This window comes from Dipodomys ordii, unplaced genomic scaffold (assembly GCF_000151885.1).
Source record: "Dipodomys ordii isolate 6190 unplaced genomic scaffold, Dord_2.0 Scaffold21, whole genome shotgun sequence".
Classification (NCBI taxonomy): Eukaryota; Metazoa; Chordata; class Mammalia; order Rodentia; family Heteromyidae; genus Dipodomys; species Dipodomys ordii.
The window spans coordinates 10,890,829-10,908,272 of NW_012267237.1; the positions used below are offsets into that span (position 1 = coordinate 10,890,829).

Consider the following 17,444-nt stretch of genomic DNA (forward strand, 5'->3'; position numbering starts at 1 on the left):
GAATAGAGATGACAAAGTATGAGGAAGCATATAAACGAGCTCCAAGTGACCAGTACAGAGCTGACATCATAATGTGGCATGGGAACAGCCAAGTCATTAGCTCTATGCTAGCACAATCACATTGGGCACCATCATCACGAAGGAGAGACAGCCACATGGTTGAGTGAAAGATGCTGAAATGAAAACTGAGAATGAGAAAAGCTAACACAGTATCATATTAAAGATATATATGCAAAGCATGACACCATTTCCTAAGACAGAGACTTAAAGAATGTGTCTAGACTGTATATTTCTACAAGGCAGAGACTGTATATTTCTACAAGGCAGAGGAGCAAAACTGAAACAAGCCCTCTATTAGATACGTGAGGTATGATTAAATATGTGTGCACTGAGGTATATGTAATGAACTCAACTCTGAAGAATAACATCCACTCTGGTGATAAGGTTGGCTACCAGCATTAGGGCAGCTCCATCACCTTGACGTGACATGTTTTAAGTACATGCTTTAAGTACTGATTTAGTGCCAGTGACTGTATAAGCAACAGGTCCTTTGGCAGATTCATTTAGCCCCCACCATAACCTGTGAGACAAAAATAAATAAATAAAATTTAAAAATGCATTTTAAAAATCAAGCTACTTTTCCAAAATCCATAAGTTAGCTCAATGAATTCTAGCTTCATTTTCAATGCTTGGTGCTTAACTATTTAAACTGAGAATCGCCTCAGGAATTTCACTGTGAGGCAATCTTTCTAAAATACTATCCAGTTTATGTTTATTTCCCCCCTAAACTAACTGCTCAAAGAATGACAACCCTAAAAACGGGTCTGAATGTCTAACACTGTCATTTTTATGTGTTGCTAGAAAAAGCCACTGCAGGAAGCCATTCTCTTCTTTACCTCTGTCTAGATTTAATGAAAGTGCTAGAGATAAGTACCAGTTCCTGAGCCATGAAACATTTAACAACTGACATTCAGTGTTGTTCCGACATAAGCCACAAAGCCCTTATAACATAGTCCCACTGTCATAATGTGGTAATTATTCCGAAAGCTAAACTAATTTTGGAGTAGGCAAACTTCTCATACTTCTCACATGATGATACCACAGCACAGAAGCCTTTGAGAGCTGAGATAGTAAGGCAGCTGGCAAGTAGCAGAGGTCCCACAGCCAAGCAAATCCATACTACCTACACATAAACGCTAAACGCTGTTAAAAATTACACTTGAAAACCAGTCTGATTCTGACGTTCTTTATTAGGTCAGAACAAATGAAGTAGCAGCAACAGGGTTCATCCTATGACTCAACTTCCACCCTCAGATGAGGAGGAAACTGAGCAGGGGATGCATCGCTTGATCCCACAGACTCTCAGAATCTCACTTGGGCCCTAAAGTGCATCTGCTTGGTGGCATTGTTCTTCATTCCTGTCTTCAGCATCCATTTTGACTTCATCCGCTGGACATACTGCATGTCCCGCTCTCGCACAAGAGCCGCTCCTGCGGTTGGAAGGAGGTTAAGAAATGAGGCGAAGCTCTGTTATTTGTAGGCAGACAAAGTCCAAATTTTGCAAAGAATCCCAAAGTTGGTTTGGGGTTAAGCAGGCTCTTATACTTAAAGAAGAAATGCTAACTTGAGGTTTCCGAGCAATGAACCTCAAGGGTCTATTGTGAAGCTGAGAGTTGCACAGTAGAACACAATTCTCCTATGAGCATCTTTTAATTCTCATCATCTTGAAGGGACTACAGGACTCACTGAGCTTAGAGGACAAAGGCAGAAACTACAAATTGAGTCAGATAATAATTTCTGACAAGAGTTAAGATGATGAAAGTCTCTGCACAGCTCAAGTGGGCTTAGAGCCTACAATATGCATCCACAGTGAAGAAGCCGTATGTGCATGAACAGAGGTGTTCAAGATGGATTTAGGGCGCCCATAGCTTGCTGGACATGAGAAAGTTCTCCTCTCTCCTCTCCACTGTGCGCTAGTTGGATTGAGGCTCTCTCTGGGGATCTGAGGATAGCCAGCTTTATAAATCTACTTTATAAATCTACTTCCCAGTAGACTTCAGGCACATCACTATTTGAGAGCTTTATCCATCAGAATCTTTACAAAAGTTTGTATAGAAATTTTGCAATAAGGAACTAATAGTTAACCTTTACTGTCAGCATGAACTTAACGTAAGCATTATGATATTCAACATTCAATTGCCATTATTATTTCCATTGTAAGAATGAAGAAACAGAAAGCTTCATTCTATTACTCATCTGCACCACTGCAAGTTGTGCTAGACTCCAGAGCTCAAATTATTAGACATGAGGCATACTATTTAAATTCCTCCAGATAGCCTCCAGGATTTCTACCTGTGATGACCAGCAATTCGTTTTGTGACTGTGATCTTCTCAACTAGTTCATGGTATTGATTAAGTTACTGTGCCAGGAATATGAAGTTTTTAAGTCATTCAGTATTGTACTTATTGCCATAAACCTATCAAGTGGTAATAGAAACTCCAGAGCTAAGACATCAGTCTTCTCCAGAGACGACTCATAAGGACAAGATAAATGCAAACACCACCCAAGTCCCTTTAGAAGTGCAAGTCCTTGGGCTGGCATCCATGGGTAAAAACATTGATATACCTGTGCTTCCAGTCCAACCTAGGGCTCTGTACTGCTGGAGTACCCTGCCCACAGCCTTCTGATTTTTGGCAACTGCTACAGCTCTTGACAAGCCAAATCGCTGTTTGTAGTATCTCATCAAAGAACGATGGCCCACTCTGGCACCTGTTTTTCAAAAGAGCAGCATTTAAACACTAAGTTGGAGAGTTCTTTCAAGGCAGAATTATAAAGTAACGCTTCCCAAATCACATCAGGAAAATGGATACATCAGAAGAAATAAGTGTTTTATTACTAAAAAAAGATGACTCAGCCATTTTAGAAAAAAAGTGTGAAGGAACAAGCCAAGGATATTCTTAGAGAGGAAAATGGTAGGTCACTGTTAACAGAAACTAAGCATCTTACATATAGCAATGTGCCTCCCAAGGCATGCCCTACTAATTCCATTAAAAAAGGCCTATGTAGACAGGGATTTTACATTATTTTTAAAAAATAGAAGATTAAGCAGAGAATAGTCCTGATTTTTAAGTCTACATGTCACAACTTAAATTCTCTATTGCAATATTCTCTAAAAGGGTGATTTTTAACCACACAGGAGATATTTCAAGCTCAATGGAGACATTTAAGTTGTTACAATTAGAGTGCTACTGGCATCTAGTGGCTAGAGACCAGAAATGCAACTAAACATTGAAAGAGCTCCAACAACAAATTATTATTTTGCCCAAACTGTCAACAATGCAAAGTTGAATAATGCTCTCTATTGCTTCCTAAATGACATAAATCACTTGGTGAACTTTTAAAAGATGATTAGGATGAACCCTGTAGTTTTTGCTTTTTGGAAAAATCTTGCAAAACATTTAGGCTTTCAGAAATGAATTTCCAACTTTTAATTGTTTTGAGACAGTCCAGTCCTGCTGTTCACACTTGGCTGACTTCAAACTGTTGATCTTCCTGTCTCCGAGTTCTGAGTAAAGGGATTATAGGCATGAGCTGCCCTACCTAGTTAGGTGTTTCTAATTTTAACTTCCAATGTATTTTGATGTCATTACAATGTATGATTATACATTAAACATTGTATTCTCAGAAGCCATTATCAATCATAATAGGTAAAAAAAAAAAAAGGGTTATGTATACTTCAATGGACAAAAATAGTGGGTATCCAATGCTTTAGAATGTGGCAGCTGGGCTAAGAGAAATCCAGTGCAAATGAAGATAACTGCTAGAGGAATAATTCAAAGTTCCTATTTAAAGGCAGGCACATCTGATACAAATAATCAATAGGATGGCAAACTTCAGGAGAACCAGATCCAGCCAACCAGTCTGCTTGTAAGTTTTATTGGAATATATCCACACTTGCCCATGCAGAAATTATCTTAGATGCATTCATGCTACAAAGGAAAGCTGAGTAGCTGCTTCAGAGACAAAAGGGTATATAAAGTCTAAACTCTGCCCCTTCATAGGAAAATTCCAACTACCATGCCTAGTCAATACCAGATGAAGCTGAAAAGCCTAAGTCCAGGCTCCTTCACACCAGCAGTTCCCAAAAGGTAGCCCTCAACATTGCTTCAGGGGCTAAGCATGAACGTTTCCCCAAGATTTAGGACATAGCAATTAAATCTTCCTGGACATAAACATGTTGATATTTAACAGAATGCATGCAAGACACTTAAAGACAGTTATTCCCACGAAAGTGAGAAATACGTCATTCCTAGTCAAGTTTTTTTTTTTACATTTGCATACCTTAAATCTTTTGTGTTAATATAATGAACAGTAATACTATAATTGTTATGAAAGGCTGTTTGCTTTTAGGGTCAAGCATGAAATTAATCTGCATGAAAAAGTGATGTGATCAGATTATTTTAAGTGCCTCCATGTGATAAAACACCTGGTAAATAATTTGTTAGCTAGCTATAGACATAGGAGGGCAGTTACTCAATAGACTGAGATCACACTTCAAGAGATGACAAAAAAATTTTCAAAATCAAAGACACAGGGGGGCTGGGAAGTTGGCTCAGTGGTAGAGCACTTGGCTTGCATGCCTGAGGCCCTGGGTTCGATTCCTCAGCACCACATAAGCAAAAGAAAAAAGAAAAAAAAAGCCGGAGGTGGCGCTGTGGCTCAAGTGGTAGAGCGCTAGCCTTGAACTGAAGAGCTGAGGGACAGCGCCCAGGCCCAGAGTTCAGGCCCCACTACCAGACCCAAAAAAAAAAATCAAAGACACAGTCCTAGGATGTTAGTACTGATGAAAATTAGTTCCCCTGAGCTTGACTGTTCTGGAAGGCTAACAGTTAACAAATCTCCAGGATCACAAAAAACAAGTGTGATGAAGCTAATGGGAAGGCCTCAGCCATAATGGTCCTAGCAGGAAACTCCAGCAATTATTAAGATTTTCTACTTACAGTATTAGGGCAAGAAGTTCTAGGTTTGCAACGATAATTATCCCCCAATCAATAAATGTGTATATAATAAATCAAGATGAGTATTTTTAAGCAACATTTGAAAATACACCTGACAGTTTCAAATAGTTGGCAGAAAAGAAGTGTAAACACAGTTTAGAGCTTTTCTTGCCATGTCAATGACAGCTGTAGGTTCTCAGAACAGCTTAACCTGAAGGCCCTCATCAAGGAAAACAAAGTATGACTGCTCAATAAATAACATACTGGTTATGTCTGAGTTACGGTGAAACACACTGCTTACAAAACTGCCCACTTCTGCTGAACAAACAGCTATGCAACTCATTATACCTGCATAGTAGAAAAGACAATCTCCAAAGGCAATTTTCCTAAGAAGATTACCTATGTATTTCTTGTAGATCCAGCAGCAGTTTCATCTAACTAGCCAGACAGAAGCTTAATGAATGTGTCTTTCACACCCAGGTTCCTCCAGATGAACTGAAGAGCAATGAAGAGAACAAATGCTCATAGTGCCCTCTGCTGGATACATTTTGTCATTGGTTTTGGGAATTATCTCACTACTAATTTTACTGAAGAACTAGATTTAAGGTATTCTATCTCCTCTGAAACCAGCTTAAATAAGACAGCAGAGATGACTAAATATTACTAAGCTCTATATAAAATCCTTCCCACGTTTGCTTCAAGCATATTCAAAGAGGTTTCTGAATGGTAAATTTGTTCAGAGATAAACAGCTGACTCATTTTTGTAGTGTGCAAAGATCCTCATTTTCTTAGGGTTGCTACAAAAGCCATGAAAACAGTACTGAGGCACAGAAGCAAACCAATTAAGTACCAAATCTCACTGTATACAAGACTACATTGTTATTAAAGCATACATTGTTATTAAAATCTGAGAGAGAAGTACAAGACAAATTAAAAGCACTTTTGTCAATCTAGATGGAAGAATTTTCAGGATACTGGTGATTTTTGATGGACTTACAAACCTGTTTTGTTCCTACTGAATAGTCACGTTACAACTGTGATTTGTATTTAGATGCGCTTACCAGTGGCTCTCCATCTTCTCTAGGTCACATATGACTTCAATAAATTATGGCCTTTCCCTATAAAAAGGATAAGCACTCACAGGAAAAAAAATGGACACAGTCTAGTAAGAAGTTTTGGGTTTCACAAATCGTTTATATAGGGATACAGGTGGACCCATTGCAACAATGAGATGTACAAGTTGTTATGTCGAAAATGAACTTTAAAACTTTGGTGGGGGGGCGGAGAGGATGGTGGGGGGGGGGGAGGTGGGAAGGGATGGGAAGGGGAAACAAAGGAGGAGGCTACAATGCTTGATAAGAAATGTACTCATTATCTTGCCCATGTAATTGTAACCCCTCTGTACAGTATTTTCACAATTTAAAAAGACTAAAAAAAAAAAAGTTTTGCGTTTCAGAGTCTCTGTTAGTCAAATTTCTTTCCCAAGACAGTTGGTATAAAAGTATATCATCTGTAGTATCCTTAATACCAAGGCAATTACTTCACTGCTCCCAAGACTATGTCAGAGTAGCCTGAGTTATCATGTACTTTAAATCCATGACTAGTAACTAGACCTATAACTGTGAGCAAGGAAACCCAAAATCTATAAATACATATACATATTTTCCAGCTCATCTCAGCTAATTTCTTCTTTGAGTAGATGTCACAAAGGCAAAGCAATTTTCTTCACGGACCAAGACATTAATACAGACAAATATGGTTCTAAATCATCACCATGACCCACTGCTTGCCTTTTCCTTTATTTCCTTTATTACTTCAGGCCCAAGGAAATCAACTTCACCTTTTTAAAATTGCCACTACCTTCAGAGTAAATAACATTTATCTGGTTCTTATGTATCTGAGAACCCAGAAGAAACATGAACGCAATGGAAAGTTGGAGATGAGGAGTAACTTTTAATGGTAACAGTAGGGTAACTATGGTTGACAACAATTATTTCAAAACTTGGTGCTCCCAACTTAAAGATATCTGAAGTAAAAAACAGCTACTCTGATGGCATCATTATGTACTGTATGTCATAATGAATCCCATAAATATGTACAGTTACTATATTCCAAGTTTTAAGGTAATGGGGAAAGACAGATAAGCAAGCCAACAATTTCAAGGTGAAAGCTTTGGCAGACATGCAAGTGTCCTGGGAGCAGAGAATACCTCCACCACTCAGCAAATAGACAGTAGAGGAAGGTTAAAGACTCCCCTGAGAAGTGAACTCAAAGTGAGCCTTACAGAGTTGAAGGCATCACACATGGAAAGACCCATGGGACTACAAGAGGGTAAAGAAAGGTCTAGCATGAGGCATCTGAAGGACCAGAGGCTAGAGAAACTCAAGTTACCCTGGAGGCAATGGCTCCTGCTGCCAGAACTCTAATGTGAAAAGAAAATATACTGAGTTTTTAGAAAGAAGGTTCTGGTGGAAACCAGACTGAACTATACTGGTGACACAAACAATGGATAAAGAGAAAACAAAAAAATATTCCAAAGACACTTAAGAACTTGTAAAATCATCTGAATGTGGGATAAGAAATGGTTGTCCAAAAAGATACCCATTTCGGGACTTGGACTAACCTTAGAGAAACCAGTCACCTTAGGAAAATGTTTTCTCTATAGCTGATGATTATTTTTAAGGTTCAAAAATTTTAAGTCCAAAGCCTTACACTGGTGGTTCACACCTGTAATCCTACCTATTCAAGAGGCTAAGATCTGAGGATCATGGTTCAAAGCCAGACTGGGTAGGAAAGTTCATCTCAAAATTACCACCAATAAGCCAGAAGCAGAGTTGTAGCTCAAGTGACAGAGCACCAGCTTTGGGTGAAAGAGCCAAGGGACAGCTTCTAGACCCTGAGCTCAAGCCCAGTAACAACAGCCCCCTCCCCTTCAAAATGTCCAGATGAAAACAGTTCTTAAATACTTTATACTTCTTAAATAGGACATGCTTGTTATTATGAGTGTTTTTGTAATAGATGCTAAAGTAGATGTAAAACGAAGTAAATATGAATTACTCTTCCACATCAGATACTACTTATTTCATTCAGCTTACTTTAAGGTATGTTGTTACTTTATTCTACAATCAAATACACGTAGGTACTCAAGATAATATGGTATAGTACTTGCATATAACCTACACATATCCTCCAGTATTATTTATTTCATCTCTAGATTGCTTGTAACACAAATTTAGTGCAACACATTTGCTATACTTTCTTTCAGAAATGCCAAGAAAAAGTGTGTTCAATACAAATGCAATTCTTCCCCCTGAATATCCTCAGTTCTTAATTGGCTGACTGCTGACACAGATGCTCTTGTCCTATTATGTATTTATAACAGAATTCTAGAGATTTTTTATGATTATATTCAGGTTCTTACTAGCAATGCTACACTACAATAAAGTATCACTGTAGGAAGATTCTTTAAGACAGATTCTGCCTGCCATCTTCTTCTACAACCATACCCTCAAGTTGCCCTTGAGCCTTAAACAGTTATCATTTTGACTAAAGATGGCATGGAAAACAATACTGAAAGCTTGCTCCTTAACCACACACAACTTCCCTGGCAGGTGTGCTGCTCCTGCCCCACCACAACAGAGAAGTGGAAAACAGGCTTGGTATGTGACTTCCGTAAGTTACTCAATTCCTGAAAGATTGATTCCTGTGTCCTGTGAGGATGACAGAATCTCTCTCACAGACTTGCTACAAAACCTGCTGAGTAAATTCTAGGCATTATTAGGATTTTATTATCATCTCTATCACTCCATTCCCTTTAACTTCACATTCTCCATTACCAGCTAGATACAATTCCTTTTTCCCAAACAATATACAATGGATATTTCTCATATTCACGGTTATTCTCCATCTCATACCTAGAGTAAATTCCCACCAAGTCCTATTCCTCACAAAAGGCAGAATTAAAATTCCTGGCTTCCCCTTCAACTAGAACACAGACAGAAATGCAGGAGTGTCTGCCAGGTATGCACATGCCAGATTACTAGTCTACTATTTGGAAACCATAGGTATCAGTCCAACGAATAAAAGTCAAGATTAATAAGAGAAACCTAGAAAAGACCCAAAAGAAGACAAAGGAATGGCTAATCTGAATTGTAAGAGAAATTAGTTTAAAAAAAATTAGTTTAAAAAAAAAAGTTGATCCAAATTAAACAAAACAGCTAACTTAAATGTGTTATCTTATATACATAACAACAAATACAGGCTGGGAAGTTGGCTCAGTGGTAGAATGCTTGCCTTGCATGCATGAGACCCTGGGTTCAATTCCTCAGCACCACATAAGCAGAAAAAAAAAGCCGGAAGTGGCGCTGTGGCTCAAGTGGTAGAGTGCTAGCCTTGAGCTGAAGAGCTGAGGGACAGCAGAGTTCAGGGCCCAGAGTTCAGGCCCCACGACCGGACCCCAAAAAAAACAAACAAACAAACAAAAGAACAAATACATTCCATTCTATTCCTTCAGCATAGCAGGTAACTTCTTCACAGTCCGTTAACATCAAGCTATTTTGCTTGGACAGATACACTTACCAGAAGGCAGGATCAATTCCATAGTTTCATCATCATATTCTAAATTCTTATCTGAAGGCAATTCCTCAGCCTCATCAGGGTCCTCTCCTTGCTTGTGATCTGGGTAGCTACTCCTAGAACAGTAAGAAGGGGCATTTATGCAATACCTCATTCAAGTTGCATTTGCACATGTGGCATACCCACTAACTACCTGAAAGTCAGCTGCAGAGATTGCCAGCTGAAAGGTTTGGTGGAGAAAGCAACTTGCCAGCATTTCTCTGTAATAAAAATAAGGAAGTGACACTAATAATTTTTCTTATTTGTTTCTAAGGTTCTAAGAGAACACAGATCTAGACATACACATGTGATAAAATGAACCATTATAAAAACAAGTTCTAGAACAATTCTCCCAATAGAACTCTATGATTACAACAATGTTCTATGTGTCATAGACACAGGAGCTTCTAGCACTGAACTTCTAAAACTGATTGAAAAACTATAATTTTAATTTCTCTTTTAGCTCATTAAAATAGCTATCCAGTAATTACCATATTGGACAATGCAATTCTAGTAAGAATTTATATGTAACTAAAACTGTTCATAAATTCATATTTATATATACTGGTGACCAATAACTGAAAAAAATGTACAATAAAATATTAACAGCCACATAACTCAATAGAAAAAAACAGATAAAATACTAGATTAGATACTTCACAAAAAGATTTCCAAGTGACCAATCAAAACACAAAAAGGCTCTTAATTACATTAGTCATTTTAAGACAGACCTACCAAAGCAGCTAAAATGAAAAACTCTCCCTTAAAGGAGAATTTCAGAAAACAACTCTGGAAAACCACAAGACAACATCTTTAAAATTTGAATAGATGCATATCCTCTGGTCTAGCTCCTAAATGCATTCTTACACAAGAGAATGTATGTTTGCCAGAAGACTCTAGAATGACAGAGCAGCATTATTTCTAACAGTTCAAAACTAGACACAACTAAAATACTCTAACAATGAGAATTTTCTAAAACTGTACTAAGCAGTATGGATAAGTCTCACAAACATAAAGCTAAGAAAAGGAAATCAGATTCAGAGTACACGTTTTTATAAAAGGCCCAAAAAACTGATCTATGTAATTCTAACAGTAGTTATTCTTAGAGAAAGAAAGGATCATTTAGAGAAATACACTTGAAAAATGTCTAGGTATCATTAATCTTCTCTTTCTTATCTGGATATTTTTCAAATAAGTTAACAGTTATCTTGGGAGTAAGGGTGGAATTATAAATAATTTTTAACTCAACGAATCCATAAAGGTATTTATTAGAACAGTTCAAACTCAATAAGGTTTTCTATTTTCCAAGTTTTCTTCACTGAGCATTAGCAAGTTTTGCTTTCAAGGTAATTAAATAATTTATTATTCTCTTTTATAAAGGCTCATTCCATTTCTCATTTCTAGGAGCCCCCCCCAAAAAAAACCTCTAAGTCTACATAACAAATCTTCATTTGGATACAGGGAAATCCACTTCTTGGTTCGAATTAGTTATAAATATTAATTCAAACTAACAATCTGAGCAACACAGTGAACAATAATAACAGTAACAAAAAGACCTAAGCCATCTAGATTTTAAGAGACTAGAAATAATACATAAAGTTGAAATGACAGTAAGCGTTATAAGGACAAATGAAAGAATAAACAAGATTAGGAAGTTATTGCAATTTTATGAAAATTTGAAAGTCACAGTGGGTAACATGCCAAGCCCTGCAGGAAAGGAGGGGATAAATTTCATATGAGTAATCTGAACAAAGGTTATACACAAAGACAACAGGAAGTACAAAGGTCCTGGGATATTACAATCATGAGGAACAAACAGTTGAAAACACCAGGACCATGGCAAGGCCAGAACTCATAGGACTTTTATGTCAGAATCCTTTTGCCTAGCTTTGAGACTTTTGAGGTGTTTGAATTAGAAGGACAGGATAACAATTTACTTAGAAATAGTACCAAAATGGCAAGGAGAGCTTGGTATGTATGCCTGGAGAAGAAGACTACTATACTTAGGACATTAACTTGGGAGTCATGAGTCTACACAAATAATGGAAATTATGAGAAAGGCAGAAACCTGAATGCATAGGGAAAGGATGTAGACTGAGAGGTCACACGCGATACTGCCAACATGCCAAGCCAGCTAGGAGTTAGCCTGTGGTGCTTGTTGTGACCACTTCTGATTGGAACACATCAGTCAAAAGGTCATTAACACTGGAACCAGGTAACCTGAGGGGATGGGTAGAGTTGGAAGAGATCCAAGGATGGGGGACATTGATCAGATGCATTATGTTTACAAACTGACCTGTGGAATTGAAACCCCTTGTACACCTACTTAAAGATTAAAAAAAAAACAAAACAGTGACAAGAAAGTAAAACAGGTTCTATTTGGGGGTGGGCATCAGTAGAAGGAGAAAACAGAAAAGGAAAGGGTATATGAGGACTTTGAAATTGTTTCCTTACATATATAAGAACAGCAAAAAAACTGAAATTGTTTTAGAAAAGGGAGGTGGGTAAGGAAGAGTGATAAAGGGTTGAGTCTGGTTGAGATACACTGTATGTATATATGAAATTATATGCACAAGTAATGCATGATAATAAAAGTTGTATAAAAAAAACACTCCTGTCTGACAGGACACTGGACATGAAAAAATACAATTTATTGCCAGAAGGATGCTTTCCACCTCCTAAAGACACAATTCATCTTCTGTACTGCCACCACCTCTAACCACCTAAATAAGACAGACCCAAGCTCTCAACTGAAAAAGTGAGCAGTCACTGTGAAAATAAAAGAGGCTTTGAGGGAAGTGGTGCTGTGGCTCAGGTGGTAGAGCAGTAGCCTTGAGCTGAAGAGCTTAGGGACAGCGCCCAAGCAGAGTTCAAGCCCCACATCCGACCAAAAAAAAAAAAACCGTAAAGAGAGGCTTTGAAAGACTCAAACTTTTCTAAACATCTGTACAACTTGGGCTATACATACTTGGCTGGTAATTATACGCATTTACTCATCTCTTACGTTACATCACAGCAACTTTGACAATAGGAATTAGTTGTTCATGAGCACTAATACATTTGCTGCCTAATGTATGAACTGTTTAAGATTCTAGTGAAATCATCTAGGGAATAATCTCCCACCAAATGACAGGATCAGGCCAAGCTTAGCAACCATCACAATCCCTTTAGAAAACAGCTTGTGACTCAAAGTCTCAGGAAATCCAAAACATGAATTCTAATTTTCACTCTCGGTTCACTAGGTTAAGTGGCAAAATTGATAACCTTCTAACCACCAGTCAAACAGACTTCATCTGAACCCAAGCTCTTCTCTTTCCTAGTTGTGTTAAACTAAGTTCTTGGCTCATAGAGAGCTATTATAAGGGTTGTTAAAAATTTAGTGTACATATTGTACTTCAATGAAAATAAGTCATCAAGTCATTTCGCCAAACCTCAACTTACCTAAAATCATAAAAGTCTGCAAATTCCAAAGCAGCATCACCATCTGTGAAGAGCTTGCAATGGCTTTTGTCATTCATATGTGCCTGTACTGCTTCTGTGGAGTAAAAGGATTTCCCTTTCTCATTGCACCACAAGCAAATCTTGCCAACTCCAACTTTCTCTCCTGGTCAAATCATTTAAGAAAAAAAAAAAAAAAAAAAAAAGAAGTTTAGGACCAGCTTGTGCTATATGATGAGTCTCAGGCTAGCTGGGGCTATAGACAATTGTAAGACCCTGCTAAAAAAAAAAAAAAAAAAGAAGAAGTTTAAAGTATGTGCAGCTACCCTGAGTCTGAGCATCTCTCTCTCCAACTCAAAAAAAGTTTGTTTTCACAAAGTAAGCAAATTATTAAATCAAAGATTGAAAAGAAAAACAAAAATATTTTCTTAAGACTAATTTAATTGTCCCCAGCCCCAGTAACATGGTATTTCCTCATTAAAAGTAAAACTAGGTAAGCCCCAGTGGCTCACACCTATAATCCTATATAAAAAGCTGAGATGAGAGGATCAAGGTTCAGGGCCAGCCAGGCATACAGGAGACTCCCTTTCAACCAATAGCTGGGTGCAGTGATAACTGTCATCCCAATTACACAGGAGGCTGAGAGTCTGGGAGTATTGGGGTTTCAGGCTATTCTAGGAAGCAAAGTCTAAGACTCCATCTGCACAGCTGGGCAGGCATGGTAGTACATACCTGTTACCACAACTACAAATGGAAAACATAAAATAGGTAGACAGAAGCTCAGTCACACAACTGGACAAGCACAAGGCCTGAGTTCAAACTCCAGTATTGCTGGAGGGCAGGGATGAGTGAGGAAGACATTAGCATTATACTTACCCAAATATTTAATCAGTCCCTTAAGGTCTGAAAGATATTCTATATCTGGAATAAAGAAGCTGTGGACTTTAGTCATATGAGCCACATTCTTCATGAGAGAGCTTGAATGATGGGGACAAAACAAGCAGTCCGTTATTGGGATGGCACCAAGGGATGGGCCTTCACCAGCCTCCTCCTCCTCCTCCACATCCTGCTCCTCCTCCTCATCCATCACTTCAGAATCTTCACATTCCAAGTCCTCGTCAGAATCAATGTCTTCCCAGTCTTCAAGCCAAAGTTTCAAAAAGCAAAGTTAATTTATGTAAAGTAGTAACCACAGTTAAAGACACCAAAGTGATTCCTATGAAGTGGCAGGGTACTACATGCAGGTGGAAATGGTACCAATGACATCCCCCTGAAAACAAATCTTTTCAAGATCTCAAATGCAGCTGGTTATTAACCACAGAAATGTTTCTACAGCTAAGAAACTCCTTAATCTTTAATTTCAAGTACACAGAAAACTCTTGCACAGTAAAACTCTGTACACTCCACCCAGTGTGGGATTCCAGTGATCTCCTATTTTTATATACTCTATTTTCATATACTTTAACCATCTCTAACATTTCACAGGAATATTTCTATGAATGTGCATGGTGGTGTTCAAATATGTGCTACATGTTCATGTAATATATGTTCTTAAGTTTAAACGTATGTTCCCTTCCATGCTGATACCCCTATTGAGACAAAATTAACTGGTAAGATGTCTAAGAAGTCATGAGGGCTCTGTCCTCAAGAATGGATTAAGAAGTGTTTGAGAGAACTAACAAGCCCGATTTTTGCTGTTTGTTCCTTCTCCATGGGATGACAACCCCTTGTCACTTTTCTGCCTTTCCCATCATGAGAACAGATCATGAGAAAACTTCACTATGGATTATACCCTGCCAGACACTGAATATACCAGTATCCTGATTTTTTTCAACGTCTCATCCTCTAAAACTTTGGGCATGGGGCTGGGAAGGTGGCTCAGTGGTAGAACGGTTGCCTTGCATGCCTGAGGCCCGGGGTTCGATTCCTCAGCACCACATAAGCAAAAAGAAAAAAGCCAGCAGTGGCGCTGTGGCTCAAGTGGTAGAGTGCTAGCCTTGAGCTGAAGAGCTGAGAGACAGCGCCCAGGCCCAGAGTTCAGGCCCCACGACCGGACCCCCCCCCAAAAAAAGAACAACTTTGGGCATTTTGTCATAGAAGTACAAATGAATTAAGATATCAACACATACATTATCAGTGCTAACAGGATATGGGGTGATCAAAGTAATAAATAGGTCATAAAGCCAACGAGGGCAGGTTCCTATACAATGGAAAGCCCCCTAGATGCACAATCTATAACAGATGTAGGCCAACAGCACACACGTCATCCTAGCACAAGCCAAAAGCCAAAAGCCACAATTAGTCTTTACCGTATTGTCCCAGTACCTAGTCTCTTTTCAGATAAGGTTGTAGACACTGAATCTACAACATGGAACCAAACAGCCGAAATTATGATTCCCATGTGGAAAAGGCACTTCAGAAAGCACTTAAACCACCCTCACAGTGGCTCTCGAGGCACTCCACAGCAGCAGAGTACCAGCCTAGCACGCCCCAAGTCCTGAGTTCAACTCCCAGTATCACCAGAAACAACCAAGCAAAAACAAACCACAACCAAAAGCCCTGTCAGTGGAGGTAGTGGTCCAGGCCAGGAATCTCAGGTTGGGAGGCTGAGACAGGAAGACTGAAAGATCTAAGCCAATGTGTGCAACTGAAGACCAGTCTCCACATATAAAATAAAGTATAAAAGGCTGGCGACGTACGTAGCTGAGGGGCGGGGAGCGCTGCCTCGCACGCACGCGGCTAGGTGTGGTCCCTAGCCATAACACAACAAACGACAACAGTAATTTAAACTGGAGTGTAAGCCTGGAAGACGAAGCTTCCCGAAACTTAGGAGCCAGTTAGCAGCCCCCTTCTCCCCCGGACGGGCCCCTCACCTTCGGCGTCCAGGTCCCCCTCCTCCCCGCTCTCCTCGCCCTGCTGCCTGGCCAGCTTTTTCGCCTGCTGCTCAAACCACTGGAGCCGGGGCGGTTTCTCCGCCGGGTCTCGACCGTGGGTCCCGCGGGCCCCGGCGGCCGCCGCCACGGCACTGGCGGACTCGAGGGGCGCCGGGGGCGCCTTCCTGGGGGACGTGGACGGCTGTGCCTTGATGGCCTGCTGGATGGCGGCGTTCAGGGCATCCTTGTCCACGCTGTCGGCGCCCAGGCCCTTCTCCAGGTTCTTCTCGTTCATCATCTCCACCCTGCGGCTCACGGCCTGCACCGCCCGCCTCTCCAGCTCCACGTGCCGCCGCGACCGGAGGTGGTTCTCGTAGGCGTTGAAGGAGGCGAACTTCTTGCTGCAGACCGTGCAGTAGGTGGCCGGGCCGCGGGCCTCGGCCGCCGCCCCGGCGCGCTGCGCCTGCACGCGCTCCTGGAAGCCCTCGGCCGTCACGGGCGCCATGCCCGCCACCTTGCGCCGCAGGTTGTAGCGGTGCCAGTCCGTCTTGTAATGGGCCCGCTGCAGCTCCGCGTCGCGGAACGCCACCCGGCAGGTGATACACGTGTACGTCGCCATGGCCAGGCCGGGGGGGGGGCGGGAAATAATCAAGGCCACCGAGCCCAGATTCCGGCGTTCCAACCCCGCGAGACCCCGGCGCCCCCGGCCGCCTCAGGAGCCACGAAGAGACCCGCGCGCAGCGGCTTCCGGACTCTCACTGAGGGAGCTTCCGGTACGCGTCCGAAGGTAGTGCTAGCCCTACCGGAAGTCCCGCCTCTCCGACGGTGGCCACGCCCCGGAAGTGTATGGCTTTACCGAGGTGTCGTTAATGGGAAGCTTTCACGCCCTCCTGCTACCGCAACCCCCCGGAGGAGGAAAGCCGAGGAGCGGCCGAGGGGGCGCTCCGGGACTGGGTCCTCTGGGAGCCCACGGGTGCTGCTCGACACTCAAGGCTTCACCCTGCGGGCAGGCCCGGTCCACTGGGAAGCCGGGGACTCTAGGCCGAACTCGGAGGCAGGCCAGACTCCTGAGTGCTGTTAGCAGCGACCAGCACCTAGACTCAGCCAGCCTGGGGACAAGGGACCATGGAGAGGAGGAGGGAGATGATGGCACATCAGCCACTTTGTGCCTGCCCTTTCAAAACTGACCAGAGCCGGAGGTCAGTAGAAGTAAGAAGCCTGCCCATCCAGTGTCTGTACCTGTCTACCTATTAACTGAACAGGAATTTATATTCTTGCCTTGGTCACCTGACTTCTCCTCTCCCTGGTCGCCAGATGTCAGAAGTAGCTAGGGACATTTCTACCAACATTTTTCAGCCCCATTCCTTCCTCTTGCCATTTATTTGCTCTCTAGTATTTTTTTTCCAGCGCCTCAATGCCTCAGGAGACTTCTCCAGACTTCATCTAAGGACTCACGCCACCAAGGGACAGCTGCAGCTCACTGCCTTCTCTGAGAGGGGACCAAATTCCAGCCTTTTACTT

At 41.1% G+C, this 17,444-nt stretch overlaps 1 protein-coding gene across 1 annotated transcript; it reads right to left on the reverse strand.

Annotated features, from left to right (window-relative positions):
• Positions 1-1,227: 1,227 nt before the first annotated feature.
• Positions 1,228-16,660, reverse strand: Znf622 (zinc finger protein 622). The gene is made up of 6 exons (XM_013013874.1): positions 15,924-16,660; positions 13,927-14,190; positions 13,054-13,216; positions 9,577-9,689; positions 2,627-2,770; positions 1,228-1,490 (listed from the first exon to the last, which is right to left on the reverse strand). The coding sequence occupies exons 1-6, from the start codon at positions 16,540-16,542 to the stop codon at positions 1,363-1,365; spliced, it is 1,431 nt and encodes a 476-aa protein (XP_012869328.1). The 5' UTR covers positions 16,543-16,660; the 3' UTR covers positions 1,228-1,362.
• Positions 16,661-17,444: the final 784 nt, after the last annotated feature.

What these genes read in the sequence shown, in the direction of transcription:
- Znf622 (XM_013013874.1), bottom strand. Translation starts at nt 16,542, where the DNA reads ATGGCGACGTACACGTGTATCACCTGCCGGGTGGCGTTCCGCGACGCG. An exon ending in GCAGACTTTTATGATTTTAG is followed by an intron (nt 9,690 to 13,053) that starts GTAAGTTGAGGT and finishes TTACTGTTCTAG; the next exon opens with GAGTAGCTACCCAGATCACA. An exon ending in GGAATTGATCCTGCCTTCTG is followed by an intron (nt 2,771 to 9,576) that starts GTAAGTGTATCT and finishes TTTGAAAAACAG; the next exon opens with GTGCCAGAGTGGGCCATCGT.